We start from the raw sequence: 17,206 nt of genomic DNA on the forward strand, positions 1-17,206 counted from the left end.
ATGGCATCTTTCAAATACTTCTTACTCCTGAATAGTCAATACAGCAATTCTTCACCAAAAGGGTCTTTTCCCCCAACATGAATGGCAATAATTAATTTCTTCAGCATCGCACCGGCGCCAGCCTCAGCGACAGCTCCACGTGCCAGGCTGCAGCCCCAGCGGCTGCACCAAATTCTGAGATGGACCAAAAATAAACATATTCTGCTGTGCAATATTCACCTTATTTACAAACAGAAAAAAAGAGGCCAGCAAAGTAAAAAAAAAACCACCACCGACAACAAAATGGACTAATGAACTATCTTTCCATTAGGGTGAAAAAAGGTATCACAGCGCATATGAATGCAGCAGCAGCTGTGTCTAGATCGAAGGTTTGAACAGTCCTGACACCGAAAGAGCCACCTTTTGTGAAGCAGATGCAGGGAGAAAAATGGATGCAGAGGAACGCAAACCCGCGTGAAGAGCAGGCGCCTCATCTTCAGATGGGGTTGCTGTAAGATAAAGCTATTACGTATTATCACACCAACGAGGCCTCAGACCTCCGCGTGTGAACACGCCGAATGAGGAAGGAGAGTGATCGGGATGCTGGAGACCAGACCAGAGGCGTGCGTGGGGTGTGACCCATCACGGACAGGAAGACCCAAAAGAAGCGAGGACTTGCTAGTGGTCCTCCTGGGAGGAAGGGAACACGGATGGGAAGTTCGAGGGGAGATGGTCACCAGCTGCAGCTCGGTGTTTTGTTGCAAGAGTGACTTTACTCCAGCACTCGGGCTCCGCCGCAGCCTGCCATACTGCTTCTGCACATCTCACTACGCTTCACGGCTCAGGACAGGATAGGTTTACTCTTTTTTCCCCCCCGAAAAGTGGTTTCAAAATTAGAACCACGTTTATCAGACAGGCTTCAAATCCAGGGCAAAGATGAAAGAGGAAGCATCTGTCCTCAGACAGAAAAAGAAGGGAGGGGAAACAAAAGAAAGAAAGAAAAAGAGGACAAAAGTAATGTGCTCAGAGGTGGTTTGGTTTCAATCCACGCCATAAAACCCATCCATCTCAAAGCACTCCCGGCGGAGCCCAGCATGCGTCTTTGACACTGCACATCACGCCAGCAGGCCTGCAGCATTTTGATGTTTTGTGTCAGACAGAGGCCTTATTAAAAAGCCCTCTTGGCATGATCTATCCAAAGAGGAGCCTTTTGTCTTTCCCCGCTTGCTGGCTATGCTCATTTCAACACACTTGATCATCTCTTTCAGGAAGAGGATTAATGGAGGGTACCTGTGCTTTGCAGGCGACTGAGGGCCTTTGCTAGAAAAACGTGCATCCCATAAAGACATGAAATAAGTCCAGCTGATTGATGATGGTCTCACAATGTCCCACGGAGGTGGCCACCCATTTACCCCTATTCTTCAAGTCAATAATTCCTCCTGAACACTTTTCTGTTTCTAGAAAGCTCGAAAAGTTACACTAGGTAAAATGGGCAATACTCTAGTTTAAAGACTTGGAACTTTTTTCCTGATTGAGGAAAGGGGTTCAGAGGGCAGTGTGATCTAGTGAAGGTGGCATCAGCCTGGGGAAAAGGAAATTTGGGGGTTATTTGCTTCACTGGCCTGCATCTTGAACAGTTTAGTTCCCCTCACTGCATCTAGCTCCATTCCCATCCCTCCAGTAGCTTGGTTTTTTACATTAGTCACTCCCTGAACTGGAGCCACCTGTGCTGTTTGCATGACACCTGCTACAATTCACCAAAACCAATATTCATTAATTCATCATAAAAATTTTGTGTTAACGCACAAATGTTTAATTGCTTTATACAGTCAGATCACTGAATTTAATATTCCCACATAACTTAGCATGTCCCTGGTTTAAAATACATGATGTTACTTTGGAATACTTTTTAATTCTGATACATATCGGGCTGCCAAGGATGAAAGTTTTAATGTTATCATTTAAAGCTAACATTGTGCCACATCCCATTACCACAATCAAGGCAAAACATTCAGTGACCTCAGTTCAACCAGAATTTGTACCTTTATGGACATTAATTATTCCACAACTGGAATTTAAGGAAGACATTCTCAAGGAATCAAAGGGAGTTAAGCATCCAGCTCATTTCTGTTCATGAGATTTGAGCTCCTCGTTTCTCCAAGCTCCTTTGCAACCATCAGTCTAACTTTATGTCAGTTCCAGCTCGAGACAGTTATGGAGACTGCCACAGAGAACAGGTATGCTAATAAATTTATAAACCTTGCCCTTTTTCCCTGTAGTACTAACACACCATTTTTCAGCCCAGTAGGATGCCAGTAAAGCAGAACTGGAAGTATGTGCTGTTTACAGCTCTCTTTTTTCACTGAGTAGGAAGTGAAAATAAATACCAAGCAACGAGCCCTATTCTTTACACAGGTATGGGAATCTAGACACAAAAATTGGAAAGATAATAAATCATCTCATATACATTTAGCATTATACAACAACCCTGTATCAGCCAGCAAGGCCTAATTGGTTTCTCAAAACCGTCCTTAGCCTTACTCTTCCTGCCTCAAAGCAACATTATCAGCTGAAAATACCATAAACTTAAAATATTTTACCGTGTTTAGGAGAGAATAATGGTGATTTTGATCTTGGTGGATTTTCTGGCCGAGGGGCTACTAATTGGACGGGCCGCACGTGTTTATCCAACAGCTTCTTGAAGCAAGACTGCCGATTCTCAAACATGCTTCGAACGTTTTCAAGCTTGACCTGCACTGACTGTATCTGGCACTGTAGAGAGTGAAAAAGGCTTCCATGATCAAATAACTACCATTATTTTGCACTTTGACCCAAAACAGAGGACTATAAAGCTGACAACACTGCAACACAGTCCGATCTTGCTTTTTACTCGTGTAACAAGGAACTGGAGGGGTTGCTTACCTTCAATTCAGATGTTAAGACTGACTCAAAATCGTAGTGTAGGGCTTGGGGATCATAGTTTAAGTAGGCTGAAGAGCTTTCGAGAAATCTTTCTATGTCCTGGAGAGCTTTCTGAGCGCCTTCTTTAGACTGGCACTTATCCATCTGCTGGTTGGCGAGCAGGTAGGCACCTTCATCACAGCACTGCAGAGCCTGGTAACAGCACGGGGCAAACACAGGGAGCGAGACCATCAGCGGCACCCCTACTAAATCAAGGTTCCCATGAGGAATATCATTTACCGGATCTGTATTTTCAACATGGAGATAATTAGTAGTCCTGAAGAGCTCGGCAGCTATTGCATTTTGATTAGAAAGTAGAAAGGCCACATTTTTTCTGGAGGGTGACTGCAGTCCTCAACATACCCAGCCAAGATGTGCTCCCACTTGTACCTAGATAAAACCAGTGGTATAACTGACACAAAAGCATTATTTAGTGCATAGCTGAACCAAATGATAAGCAGACCTCTATGTCTCCAACTCAGAAAGCTGAAGGGGGCACTACAGAGTTTACAACGAGACAGGCGGGTTTCTTGAGATAAATGCCTGGCCCAGTGCAAACCTGGACTGCAAGAAATGATCAAAGTAATTGCATTTATGTTTTAAAAAAAAATAAGGATTTTAAATTGCAGTTTAAAGTTGTACATTTAACATGCACAGGTAATAGCTGAACGCCAAGCTGCGGTTCAGTTGGCACTCACACACTGTGGTGCGCACAGGCGTGAGAAGATGCTGCAGCCAAGAATGACAGAGGACCTCCAGTGCTGTGAATGGGAAGGAAAGCCGTGGAGAGCAGGACCATGGTGTGCTCCAGCAGAGCCTGTGGGCTACAGCACCAGCACCAACCAGGACTGCAAGGAGCCCAGGAGAGGACACTGCACTGAAGCTGAGAGGCTGCTGAGGAATCGTCCGTCCCCACAGATTAATGCAATATTGAAGTGGAGCATACAGAGAAAAAACCCCCAAGTTCCCTAGTCCACTGAAACAGTGAAATGGAACAGGGTCAAACTTCGCTGCTTCTCTTAATGGCCTCAAGCATATTACAGTCGTGTGCCTTCTGGGCTAATTAGCATGAACTTCCCTAAATGAATTTTTGATGCTGATTAAGATATCAAAGAGCGTTGGAGCCACATGACTCCACTTCCATGCTAGCACACAGCAGCTGTGCCTATCTACCAATCTGTCACCTTATTTTATAGTCAGCTATGTTCATTTTTAATAAATCACTAATAAAAAAAGGCTGGAGTTTATCTGAAAGCATTACCTCTACTGCACTGGGTATGAAAACCTCAAAAGTCAATTAATACATGGATGCACCATGAAAGCATGAGCAACAGCAGCAGTTGAACTTTGGTGTTCTGAATTGTCCCCTGGAGATGCCCACCTCTTTCTGCTGACAATTCACAGCATCAGCAGATACCTGTTTGCTAACCTAACCAGCTAAGTGAGGGCAGAAGCACTCCTCCAGCCTCTGGGGAACACTTTCCCACCATGAACTGTTGAAGCAAAGCTGCAAATTCCAGATGCTTCCAGCTAACAAGTGGAGAAGCTAACCCCACGGAGAAGCTAACTACCTACTTCTCAGGGCACTGTGTCTCTGAACTCTACCTGCTGAAGGCGCGTATGAAGATCCAAGGTCTTCTGCAGCCGCATCTGCTTCCTTTTGATCTCGTCAGACAAGACATCAGAATGGTGCCGCAGCTCGTTGCATTGCTGGCAAATTAAGTTGAGTGCGTAGTGATGATTTGCTGCTAGCTGGTGTCCGTGTAGTATCACCACCTGAGCCTTCCCTATCAGATCCTTCAGTGAAAGGAAGAGAATGGATTGCACGCTTACTGAAATAATGCCAAAATATCTACACGTAACAGCATGCACTTTCTCATCTTACCAGATTTCAGGTACACATGGAGATGATTGCCATTACGAGTAGCCGGAATGGGTGGCTTACGCAGGATAAAATGGCACTCATCATCGGGGAAAAAAACCCTTTTGCTATCCAAAAGGAGGATGAAGAAGAAAACAGTATTTCACCAAACTAGCAACGCTGTGAATGGCTGCTGGCAACGTATTGCTGCCGTCTCCAGGAACTGCACTCTAAAAAAAACACAGCTGATGTCCAGTTTAGGCACACTATGCTCATAAGCATGAAAGAGAATTCGAGCAGTTAAGGCTTATGGTGAAAATAAACCAGGCTCTTTGCAGCAAAGCTTGATGCAAAGAACATGCTATCTTGTCTGCACATCTTGGTCAGCGTAATGGTTACGTCTTCTCCAGGGTTGGCTTTCTGCTGGGACCGCTTCCCTGTTGCATCCTGTCTGCATGGCCTTTTGTTCCTCCTCCCTCTCTCCACAAACATTCTTCCACATGGCCAAAAAGCCTTATACCTTTCCCCTAGGACTCTTTTTCAAAGAAGCCTCTGGGGGTTGTGTCCAGATCCCTCAGGATTTCTCCAATGACCCTGGCCCACTTGCCAAGCACATCCCTTTACAGAAGTCACATCCTCAGTTGGGCTCCTGTGAATCATCTCTCTTCACTCTTCTTTCCCCTACATCTCTTAGTCTTCATCCATATGTTATGTTCAAATCACAGACACGTCAAGATAGCAACTTTTTTGCCTCTCCATGTGCCTGGTAACAAGTCTCTGCCTATTAGCACTGCTAAAGCACTTAACGTATAAATAATTCTTCTTCCAGCTCATTAACTCCCACGCCTCCCCTATGTTCAGACATTTATCTGTTCTGGATTTTCATGGTGGCTCAGCAATTTATTTTAACTATGATAATTAAATACCCTGTTCCTGGCTTTCAGAGTGATCACAGCATTGCTGCGCAGAGCAAAGACGTGAAATCAATCCTTTTGTGCAGCCACTTTCCAATGAATTACACCAGAACCAGGTAATTTCAGAAAACACCTCCTACCACAAATACAGAATGTGCCTCTTGTGTTTCATTAGTGCCTTTTTCTGTGAAAGATTATCTCACCTGAGCCATACCATCGAAATGACCCAAGTCCTTGAGCCTCTGTTTTACTTGGGGGACACTGTCACCAGTGTCAGGCAGCTCCACTTGCTGACCCATTAAAAATTCAATGGCATTCTTGACCTAGACACAAAGAAGAAGACTGCTGCAAAAGGATACAAAGCACAGGCGGAAAATCATTCTCAGAACAAAATTAATCACACTTTAGCTAAGAGTGCTAAATCCAATAATAAAACCAGTGTCCAGGAACTGATTTCTAAATTCAAAGATGCTTCTGTCAGCAAAATCTATGCGACTGCAGGGCAGTAATACCTAAATTAGCTCTGAATGAGGAAGCACAGTGGTCTCCCCCAGCTAGCTAGACCAGCCAGAGTCAAGGAACAGCAGCATAAATTAAACACTCTCAAAATAAAAAGCACAAAATCTTCTCTTGTCTCCCCTCCTTTTTGTCTCCAACTCTTCCTTCTGCCAACAGAAGTGCATCTGGTCATACCTCTTGAAAACTTTGCTCGAACTTCCACAGTTGTAAATATTGCTCCATTTTTAACTGATGTTTTTCCCAGAAGCCATCAAAAGCAGTCTCCATCTCATGCAGCTGACCAAGTAACCTGGAGCACAGAAAAAGGGCAGGATTGGAACAATTTGCAAATAGAGGACAAGCAGAGATGGACAAGCCCTTAGAGATCACCTATTCAGGTCTTCTGGACCCAAGCTCTCAGAAGAAGTCAACAGATGTGTATATATGACTTGCGAAGATCTCAGAGAGAAATTTAATGAAATCACCACTGCAGATGACAGCACCTGTGTGAAGCAGTTGTTGCTATCTCCATTTATCTGAATATTACCTGTGAGCCTGGCATGGGAGAACCCTGCATCTGCTCCACAGCCTCATCGTATCAGTGGGGGAAAAATATCAGAGCAGGTCAAAGTTGTTTGGCAGAACTCACCCAGCAATTTGATGGGTCTGGAGCAAAACGCTGGTATCTTTGTCTTTACTTGTTTGATAGGTGACCTAAACAACACATCTACGCTTGAGTGTTTCCACTCAAAAAATCAGGCAAATTAGGAACATAGTGCACTCACCGATTCACAGTCTCCCAGTCCCCTGGCCTCTCGCTGTGTTGGTCCTGACTGCATTCCCTGGAGTCAGGCTCTTCAAAACTGCTCAAAAGCAAGTTTCCCTCTTTTGTGACTGCTGTAATATCTTCCTGTATAATGCAAAACATTTCTGATTCAGGCTACTTTTTGTGAGGTAAGGATAAGTCATTTCGTGTTTCTCCTGCCTTAGTTTCCCTGTATGAAATGACGCACCGGTATCCATCAGACCAAAGGATTCCCAGCAGATGTTTTAGCCCCCTTAACGTGGGGTTAGCCCCTGGAGCTGGAGGAGGCTGAACCATGGACTGGTCGCCAGGCTGGGTGGGAACTGGCACGTGTGAAAACATCAGGCCACACAATGATTCAAGAGGCAGGAAGACAGCACTACCACAGCTCTCCCCTGGTGAGCAGGTGGGTTTGTATTAGATATCTTTCTACAAGTTCATGTATTCAAGCAAGTATTTCTGCAGCTTGGAGGCTGTGCTTCTCCATCAAGGTCATCACAGGAGGCTGTAGGAAGAGCATCCCATAGTGGGACAAAGCTGGGACGGAGACCACGTGGCACCACTTACTAGAGCCTTTACGTATAGAGGCAAGTCAGCACTTCCAATGTAACCTCCACTTAAGGAAAATTTAAACACTTGGTGTGTTCATTAACATCAGCTGAGGTGCTTTGTGCTGTGTTGGGCTCAGCCCCAAAGCAAACAGGTGCATTTAGTCAATGATTTTCAGAAAAAAGAGACCAAACACAAAGGTGAGAAAGACCTGGTGTGGCTAATGAACTGAGTTGGAAGAAGCCGTGAAGGAGAGACCTGTGCACGGCTTCACTGGAGAGCCAACTCCTGGAGGAATAAAAGCCCGTCCTAGGAGACGGCCAGATTTCTATTGCAAGAGAAACAATGGCAAAACCACTTTAGGGAGAGGATTCAGAAGGTACAGACTTGCTTAAATGTCTGCCTGCCCCAGATAGCTCACAGCAACCTAAACATAACAGCATCTTCAGGGCAGCAGCCCAGGAGCGGAAGGACACGGCCACAGGAGCTTCTCCTCTCCCACACACAAAGTGTCTGCTGCCAGTTTGCATCCCTATCACTAAAGCATCACGGAAGATGACCGCAAGGCAAAAAACCCATCTCCTTTTGATACTGCCACATCCAGGAGGCTCAAAAGGGAAGAGGAATTATGCAGCATGCTTTAGACCGCAGGTGGCTGTTCGTTCATCCTCTCACATCTCACTCTCCAGAGCCCTGCATTCCCCTTTGATTCAAAGCCTTTCATTATACGTACAACAAAGTAGCCCAACTGTCAAACAGGTGTTAACTTGATTTTTTTCCCATTCGGTATATCAAAGAGGTTAATTTCTTAGTTACTCTGTTTAATTAATTTTTGTCATTTTTTCATTGTGTTTGCAACCAGCTTCTGTTCAGTATCACAGCTACATAAATTATTCTGATCGACTCATTATCTGAATTCGGGAATCAGCTGTACCAATCTCGGGGTTGTCATGAGAGAGATGAGGATCCCATGTCTTGCTGTCACCACAATCTGTGCACAGTTTCTCATCTGCTTTCATCTCTCATAGTCTTAGAAGGAACAAAAGAAAAAAGCCAACGGACTTCATTTCAGTCAAAAGCCAACGAGTGGTTTTGATATTTGAAATTAATAGACGAGGCATTAAAAGCAACAGATGCTTTGTACTGAGTGCTGCTGTGCTTTATATGCAAATGAAAACACGTGATGTGTTTTATTTCTCCACAGAGGAAAGTGTGTATTACTGACTCGTTTATAGGCAGGACTACATTGTGTAGCCCATATTTGCCCCCCCCACTTTGGCTATAGTCCTAAGCATGAAGTTTAAGTCAGTAAGTCATACTGCAATATCTGTAGCTGCTGTTTTGTACTACAGCTCTCTTCGTTTTCAAAGAACAAGGACTATTGGCAGTATCTATAATGAAACTTTCTATACATACGCACATACGTCTATGCCTACACACAGCACACTTTGGATGTCATTTTGCCTATTTCGTACAGGCAGCCTTCTGCGAACTCACTGTCACGTGAATGACAGATGATCATAAATGAAAATAGATACACTTCTTGGACCTACGTAAACGAATCCTGTCATAAAGCAAAGGAGCTCATTCTTCAGCCGCACAGCACGGCTGTTAACACGGGAACCGTTTCTGAAGTGAGGGTTTGGGGACAGGCCTGTGCTGTCCCCAGAAAGATGCAGCAGCAGCAAAGACAACAGCTTGATATAGCAGCAGCTGGCTGCACTAAAGCTTCCGCTAACTCCTAAAATAATTATAATCACAAATAGTTGGAAAAAAATCTTAAAATATTGAAGACATAAATGTTGTTTAAGATGAAGCATGAAGGCCCACGTGAAGACAGGGATCACATCATGAATGCTCTGTACCACACGCTCACAAGAAATCTTCACCTTGGGTGCTCTCCAGCACAGTTCCCCAAGTCCCCCCGGGGAAGCCCCATCAGGCGGAGGGACCTGGGGACAAACCATCCCTCCAGACCCACTGATGATCTTTGCGTGCAGCTTCCTCCAACCATGGGGGTGAAGCGGAGGGAACCCCACCGGGGGCACGAACCCACAGGTGATGAAGCCTCCCACCCACCCTCCTGCCAGCGAGACGTGCCAAGCCCACGGGAGGAGCACACTATAGACACCAACTTCTGCAGCCAGTAAGGAGGCGGCAGCTGAGAGAGTTTGCTGGATGCTGGCAGGGTAATTTGCTTGAGTGGATGGCAAATGTAAGGGTAACATACAGAAATAGTCATGCTGTGTTTTATTTTGTCTGTCAACACGTACACATGCATGGGAGGGAAGAAGGAGTGGGCACCAAACAAACAGGCAGTCAAACCCCAGAAATCCCATCTTGCTGTGTAAACAAGGGCTGGAAACACACGGCGGAGCTCCTGATGAGACATACCTTGAGCTGGTAGTACTTTTCCGTGCGCAGGGCCAGGATGCGCTCGATTGAATACATGTCGTCCGGTAGCTCCGTCTCTGCCAGCTCCGTGCCAAAGGATTGTAACATCTGTGCAATTTCCTTCACGGTTAGTGCAAAACTCTCTATTGCCTGGTGGGAGACGATAATTGCAATCAGCTTGGGATTCAGGATATTCTTACAGCTCATTAAGAGTGCATGAAGAGCCAAGGCTGAGATCTGCAGGGGAGCCCAACAGCTTGCTCTGAGAGAGGTGGGTGGGACGTCCACTGCCGACGGAGCTGATGTGTGCTGTGGTGCATTAGCTAGTGGCCACCTGTTGGCTTTTAGTGCAGTTTGAATCGACAACAGGGACTTAAATAAGGATAGTATTGGGCAGAGATACTTCATGCTTTCTTTTCTGCTGCCTGTTCTTGTGCACTCCAAGGTTTTTCCTAGAACATGTTGGAGGTCTATAGCAGAAGCCACCATAGGATCCCTCTCACATATTCCTGTAATTCCTCTTCTATCTTCCTTCTCCTCTGGTTAACCCACACTGTGAACTACCTCCAGGCAGTAAGGCTTTGGACATGTGTTTGGCTTCTTGGTGATGGATGTTTCCAGCTTTGCAAGCCCAAATGGCGGGTTACAAGGCAGTCTGGCACCACAGCCACCTCATCCACAGCTTCACCAAGAGGACAAAGGAGGGAGCTAAGCAACGTGCCGGAGACAAACTGGAGACAGTGGGATAGAAGTGAGTGCTGCTGGTACCTCCCCAGCACATCCCAGGCAGCCACTGGGAGCTCTGGACGCCAGACGGCTCCCACACCACGGGGTGAGGTGGGGCTCTCCCGGCCCTGCTCTTTGCTCTGATCTTCCCACTGGTTGCAGGAGGGGAAGAACGTGAAGCCGCTCACAGCTTGGACTGTGACCGGGTGATTGGATCAGCAAGGAGCTGCTGGTCTCCTGCTCAGCTGGCAGCGAATCACCGCAAAAGCAGAGGACACAGCCTTGCTGAGGCTTGAAACCTTGTCCCCTGGAGAACACATGAAGAACTCCAGCTCTGCTCTTGGGAACGGGGTAATAAACTCAAATGTAACAGATCACGTTTATATTTTCTTTAACCAGCACGTATTTTCCATGGAAATTTCAGGAAATGTTTTATGAGCACACTACAAGGGCATTTTGAGAGAGGTTTTTCATATGGACACGTGTCTACCATATGCAGCTATGGTCTAGAAACTCATCCTTTTCTTAGATTAACCCTAACATTTTTTGTCATTCATTTTGTCATTTTTGCCTCCAAGTGTGAGAGCTATGCCATTATCGCTTTAACACATCATGCAAAAGAACAAAACTAAGAGCTAAAAATTTTTTAAATTCATTAATTTGGCAGCGCATCAGTGTAAACTGGCACAAAGTTAATGGCACAAACGATAGCTTGAGTTATGCCAGCTACAATGTCTTGTGTTTTTGTCTTTATACTGAGCTCCACATCTGCTGGTGTGGATGATGTTGCAGGACAAGGGGCACTAGGATGTCTGGTACATTTTTCATTAGTGCTTTGATTTGTTGGGAAGGTAACTGGCAATCCAACCTGCCATTAATCTGGGAGACAAAGCCCCAGTGAAAACTAAGAGTGTAGAGGAAGCATAGAAACACACGGCAAGGCATGGCTCAGGGAATTAAATGCCTGATTCCTGGCAATATTAAAGGAAAATTCTTGCAAAGAAAAAAAAAGAATAGGAAGTTTTCTGAATTCTCTGCATTCAGTCAGTATGCAGAGAGCAGCCTCATTGCCCCGGTTCCCAAACACATTTGTGATATTAGTCACATGAAGCAACCATTATTAAAAAAAAGCCTATTTTGTACCTACTATTAAGGGAATTTTAATAAAGACTTAAGAAGACAGATCTTTCGGGAGCAGTTTCAAAAGGAGCCTGAGGGTGTTAATCATCCAATTCCTTTATAAACCCATCAAGTGCCTAACGCCACTTGACTCCTTTACAAATCTGATCAAGGAAATGTAGTTGGCCTCAGGGGTTACTTTCAGCTACCCATTGCTCATTGCCTTACAGAAAACCTTCCTCAATTGATCCCAAACACCCAAGAGCCCAGTGCTCAGCCCCGGTACGTACAGTCCGGAAGACGACCCACTCGCTGTGGCAGTACTCCAGGGTGCCTCCGAACTCCGGGGTTAATTGCTGCTCATCAATGTATGTCAGCAGGTCACTAACTGAGCTCAGCATAACAACCTACGAACAAGGCAACACCGTTAGTTGGTTGATCATCACTTCTACCCAAGTCATACACAGATCAAGCCTGCAAATCTTTTATGTGTCTAAAAATTGGGTTTGCTCTAAATATTGTTCTACAGCATGGCTTTCTTCTTACGCTTATGGCTTAACATGGCTTTTATTTGATGTATTTGACCATTTTTGTAAGCCAGCCCTGATCTCCCAGGTGCTTGCTTCCCCAAATGCAAAGCACAGGGAGATGCTGCAGCATCTGACTGCAGAACAGAGCTGAAAGCAAAAGTAATGCAGGTTTTTGCAAGGGATGACCAGTAATCTGGAAAAAATACATACATTTTAATAAGTTATGAAGCATTGGCCAATTTCACACAAATATATACTCATGAGTTTTTGTGTGTCTTGATCTGCCCTGGGATAAGTCATGAATTTTCAAAACTCTGCAAATGACAATCATTTTAGAGTGAGAACTGTAAAGTTCATGAAAATCATATTATTTCCTAAAGGAAAACATTGGTTTGTTTTGTGGGTTTGTAATTGCGTCAACCTCAGATTCCATAAATGTACTTTTCTTCTCTTAATTATTCTCATTATGTCCAATAATCAAGGTGGCTTTAGAAGTCTTGGAAACTTTTACTTGAGAATATAAAACCATTTTGGTTGCTATTATAGAAACAAATACCAACATGATGTTAGTATGGAGTTCACACTGAGATGAAAATGGTGATTATGGGTGGAATTCATAGGAAAAGCTTCACTAGACATGTCTTTTGACTTTTCAGACAAACAAATTCCTGAGCATGGTTTTATCCTCCGCAGAGGCATGCAGCCTACATGGGGGATGAGGACAGGCTGAGAAGCCCACCAGCCACTACCATGGACATGCTCTGTGGGGAGCAAACTGTGCACAAGGGAGATGAAAAATGCTACAGGAGAGATTTGGTGGAGAGAAATTTGGTGGAAATAGGGCATTACTGGCAGAGACACTCCAGTTACTCTTCAGGTAGGTGCCTGCAGGGTGCGACACTGTCACCCTCCCAGCCCGAGGTGCGTGGGCAGCCTCCGATCATGCACAGGCACAACACCTCTGCACGCTCGTACCGGTAACTTGAGTAGAAAATCCTCCTGACTGAACCGAAATCCAATGTCAGTGAAGGTGCGCTGGAAAAACCCCGTGGGACGAAGAACCATCACTAAGTGCAGGTTCCCTGGGAAAGACGCCTGCAAGGAAACAGAGACGACATTCAACCTGGTGACGTGGCAGGTCCAACAATGGCTTTCAAACGCCTTGGAAAGAGGGGAAATCGTTCAGATCTTAGTATTTTTTTCTGATTGCCCTGATAGCCTTTTCTTATTTTCAAAACAGGAGGGAGACACTGTAAGCGGTTTAGAGATAGGGGATGTAACTGCGGGAGGATTGTCCAGCCCCACTGCCCCTTGGAGCAGGCAGGAATTCAGCCATGCACCTTGGAGGGCCACTTATTATAAACTTCAATGCTATATATTGTGTTCAGCATTATAACCTAGAGAGTGAAATTACGACTTAGCCGGGAACAGAGGGCTAGAACATCGAGGGGAATGACAGACAGACTGGCGAAGCAAAATTTATTGCCAAACTCACTAATCATCCTCTAACTGCATCAAGCATACTCTTCTTGTCCCTGGTAATTACCAGGCAACATTTAATTTGTGGTAAGAATTTGGAATTTCCTGTCTACGCTGCTGGAGCCTTTTTTCAAGCATATGGTTGGCAGGTGCGTTTTTAAATAGATCTGTGAAAAGGGTGCTTGAGAAGAAAAAGAATTTTTAAGAAAGTAGGAGTCATATCATTAAATTATGGATAAGTGCATGATGAAAAAAATTGAGTTAATTAAGACATATGATTTTCTCTGAGAACCTGCCAGGCCAGTTTACATTTTTCCATATATTCCTCCTCATATTGTTCTCCTCCATTATCCTCCAAGGAAGATGACAGTAGTATCTATACCAAGGGTGAGAGTAATGAACGTGTTTAGGTATTTTGCACTGCAGGGCACTTAATCTATGCCTTCAAAACAAAGATCGCTCCCATAAATATGCATTAGTGTTGTTCAAAAAAGCCATGATTTACAGTTGAGATCTGACATCCATGAACTGCACTGTAACTCATTTGCTATGTTTTCTTTTGTAGGAAAGGTCAGGCTGTGGCTTCCAGTGTCCACAACTCCGCTTAGAAATGGACAGTGCCTTTTAGGATCAAATAAGCCACATAAATTCAACATATTGATCTGCTGCTATTTTAAGTAGGAGCAGGAAAAAATAAAGAAATTGACGTGAATGAAGTGCCAAATTCATACCCTTTGGAAGTCAACAAGAATGGTGACAGGGACAAAGATTTGGCGTTAGAAACAAGAGCAAACCATTAAATAATGAAGAAGTTCCTGCTGGCTCCCGGCCCTGGGCGCTGTACCTCTGTTACACAGCACCTGGTTAGCACACAACGCCTCTGAAATGGCTGCCAGCCCCAGGCACGCAGTGATGGCTACAGCCGCGGGAGACCCAAGGAGCCAACTTCCAACCCCATCAAACCTGCAGACGGGCCAAAGGTCTAAACCTGTCCATGGAGTCACCAGACCTTCACGGCTGAGACAGGTCTTGCCCAAGAAAGTGCGGGTGAGAGGCTACAGGAGATCCAGGTTCAGCTCCCTGCTTCAATGCCTGTTTAATTGTCTCTATAAGGAAGATCAGCTCTCCTGCAAGACAACCACAGGCAGGCCCTCCAACAGCCCAGCTACTAGATGCAGCTCTGGAGAGAAGCCCATCTCGGAGACCCTGCTCAGCTCAGGATTTTTACCTTGAGCTTCCCATATTACTAGAAAGAAAATCATCCACAGGCTACTGGATATCTCCAAGGAGTTGGAGTGATTCCTCACTTTGAGATTGAGAAGAATCTCTGCCTGGGATGCAGAAAACCTTCACTGAGGAAAGCACCACCAGAACTGGCACAGTCTTGTAGACATTTTGAATGAACTGAAAACTTACAGCATTAATATTTCACTGGAAAGTCTCTGGCAAGCCCAACACTCATCCTCCAGCGTTTCCCAGAGAAGCTGGCTGCCTCTCCCACCTCACCACACTTGGCTCTCCGTTGGACCCAGTAAACGCTGCTATTGCTCTTTCCAGGTGTCGTGTTTTAACCCCAGTCAGCAACTAAGCACCACACAGCCACTCGCTCACCCTCCCCTCACCGCCCCGGTGGGATGGAGGAGAGATTGGAAGAGCAAAAGTAAGAAAACTCATGGGTTGAGATGAGAACAGCTTAATACTTGAAATAATAGAATAATAACAATTAATAATAATAATAATAATAATAATAATAATAATAATAATAATAAAAATTGTAATGGAAAATAAAACAAGAGGGAGAGAGAAACCAACAAAAAAACAAACAAAAAACCCACAAGTGATGCAACCACTCACCCACCACCCGCCGACCAACGCCCCGTCAGTCCCTGAGCAGCGATCGCTGCCCCCCAGCCAACTCCCCCCAGTTTCTATACTGATCATGACGTCATATGGTATGGAATATCCCTTTGGCCAGTTTGGGGCAGCTGTCCTGGCTATACTCTCTCCCAGCTTCTTGTGCATCTCCTCGCTGGCAGAGTATGGGAAGCTGAAGAGTCCTTGACTTAGTATAAGCACTGCTTAGCAACAACTAAACCATCAGTGTGTTATCACATTATTCTCATGCTACATCCAAAACACAGCACCGTACCAGCTACTAGGAAGAAAATTAACTCTATCCCAGCCAAAACCAGGACACCAGGCCTGTTGGCTGACCTGGCTGGTCCTTGACACTCTTCATGCTCCGGCACATCCCACGGCACTAGGACATCCCAGGAAGAGACCTGTCAGTCTGTGTTCACAGCAATGTCACACCCGTCCCTGCAGAGCTGTGAGTCCACCATGTGTCATTCCCTCACGCCCACCCTTATGTCCGTGTTTGCCTCATTTTACATCCTGGTCATTTCTCAGTGGACATTTCTCTGCAGACAGGACAGCAGTAACATCCTCCAACAAGGCTTCAAAGATATCACCAAGGAGGCACCATGAGCTGCAAACCTCAAAGGATAGGCTGGTTTTGCTCCAAGGCAGGCCCTACACCCCTGGCATTAACAGCTCAAACTGACTTGAACCAAAGCCTTGTGAGGCCAATGGTCTTACAATGCTTCAGAGGAGCTCGGAGGGTGTAATTTTAGGTCCTTCTGTATGGTTATGAGTCCATTGTATGAGAATCCAGTGGTGAAGTCCCACACAGTTTAGGAAAAGTCACTGTTTCCAGTTCAGAAACACAACAGTGTGTTCAGGTCTCTGAACTTTAGGCTCCTACCTTGACTCCCTCCTGAAAAATGCATCAGCAATATCTTTGAGAAGAACAACCAGCCAGAGACACATCCTCCCTTGGTCTTATCTCATTATCCCCCCCCATACCCTGTCCCCTTTAACCCTGTTTGGCACTTCAAGCAGACATGAGTCTGCCCTCTCTTACTCCTTCAAGGCCTTTTGGACATGCACCCTTCGTGCGCAGAGCAGACTCCCTGGAGGAAGGGCCTGAGTCTCCAAACTATATCACCCAATGGGAAGCTGTAGACTTTGAATGTCTTCTCCTACAAGCCCTTGGGCAGGAAACCCACAGCTCCAGGAAGATGGACCAACGATCAGGAGGCAAGCCGAGCCGCCTGCCAAAACTACACTGCAGTAGTGACAAGGTGTGAAACGCCTCTCTGGAAGCAAAGGTGCCTTTGGACACCTTTGGTTTCATGAATGCAGGATGCCAACACATTCCACACAACCTACCAGAAGAGACCATAACCTGGCACTCCCATCCTTCTGCCACATCCGCCACAGGGGCAAATTCTTCTTTGATACAACTTTATGCCCCATACACACACAACTGTATCCCTTTTGCTCCTTGGTTTTTTTCACCACAGAAGTAGCTGGGTTTCCAGGACAGGTA

At 45.4% G+C, this 17,206-nt stretch overlaps 1 protein-coding gene across 3 annotated transcripts in view; it reads right to left on the reverse strand.

The window, feature by feature from the left end:
* MCF2 (MCF.2 cell line derived transforming sequence) overlaps nucleotides 1-17,206 on the reverse strand; it is a 61,981-nt gene that overhangs the window by 22,276 nt on the left and 22,499 nt on the right. For all 3 annotated transcript variants that reach the window (XM_076346966.1, XM_076346968.1, XM_076346967.1), the window contains 9 exons: nucleotides 13,312-13,431; nucleotides 12,097-12,213; nucleotides 9,962-10,111; nucleotides 6,999-7,123; nucleotides 6,409-6,523; nucleotides 5,919-6,038; nucleotides 4,546-4,737; nucleotides 2,902-3,093; nucleotides 2,580-2,751 (listed from right to left, as the gene is read on the reverse strand). In XM_076346966.1, the coding sequence (XP_076203081.1) occupies nucleotides 2,580-2,751; nucleotides 2,902-3,093; nucleotides 4,546-4,737; nucleotides 5,919-6,038; nucleotides 6,409-6,523; nucleotides 6,999-7,123; nucleotides 9,962-10,111; nucleotides 12,097-12,213; nucleotides 13,312-13,431 (1,303 nt within the window). The remainder of the gene's footprint in view (nucleotides 1-2,579; nucleotides 2,752-2,901; nucleotides 3,094-4,545; nucleotides 4,738-5,918; nucleotides 6,039-6,408; nucleotides 6,524-6,998; nucleotides 7,124-9,961; nucleotides 10,112-12,096; nucleotides 12,214-13,311; nucleotides 13,432-17,206) is intronic.

The sequence above is a fragment of the Aptenodytes patagonicus genome, chromosome 9 (genome assembly GCF_965638725.1).
Source record: "Aptenodytes patagonicus chromosome 9, bAptPat1.pri.cur, whole genome shotgun sequence".
Taxonomy (NCBI): domain Eukaryota; kingdom Metazoa; phylum Chordata; class Aves; order Sphenisciformes; family Spheniscidae; genus Aptenodytes; species Aptenodytes patagonicus.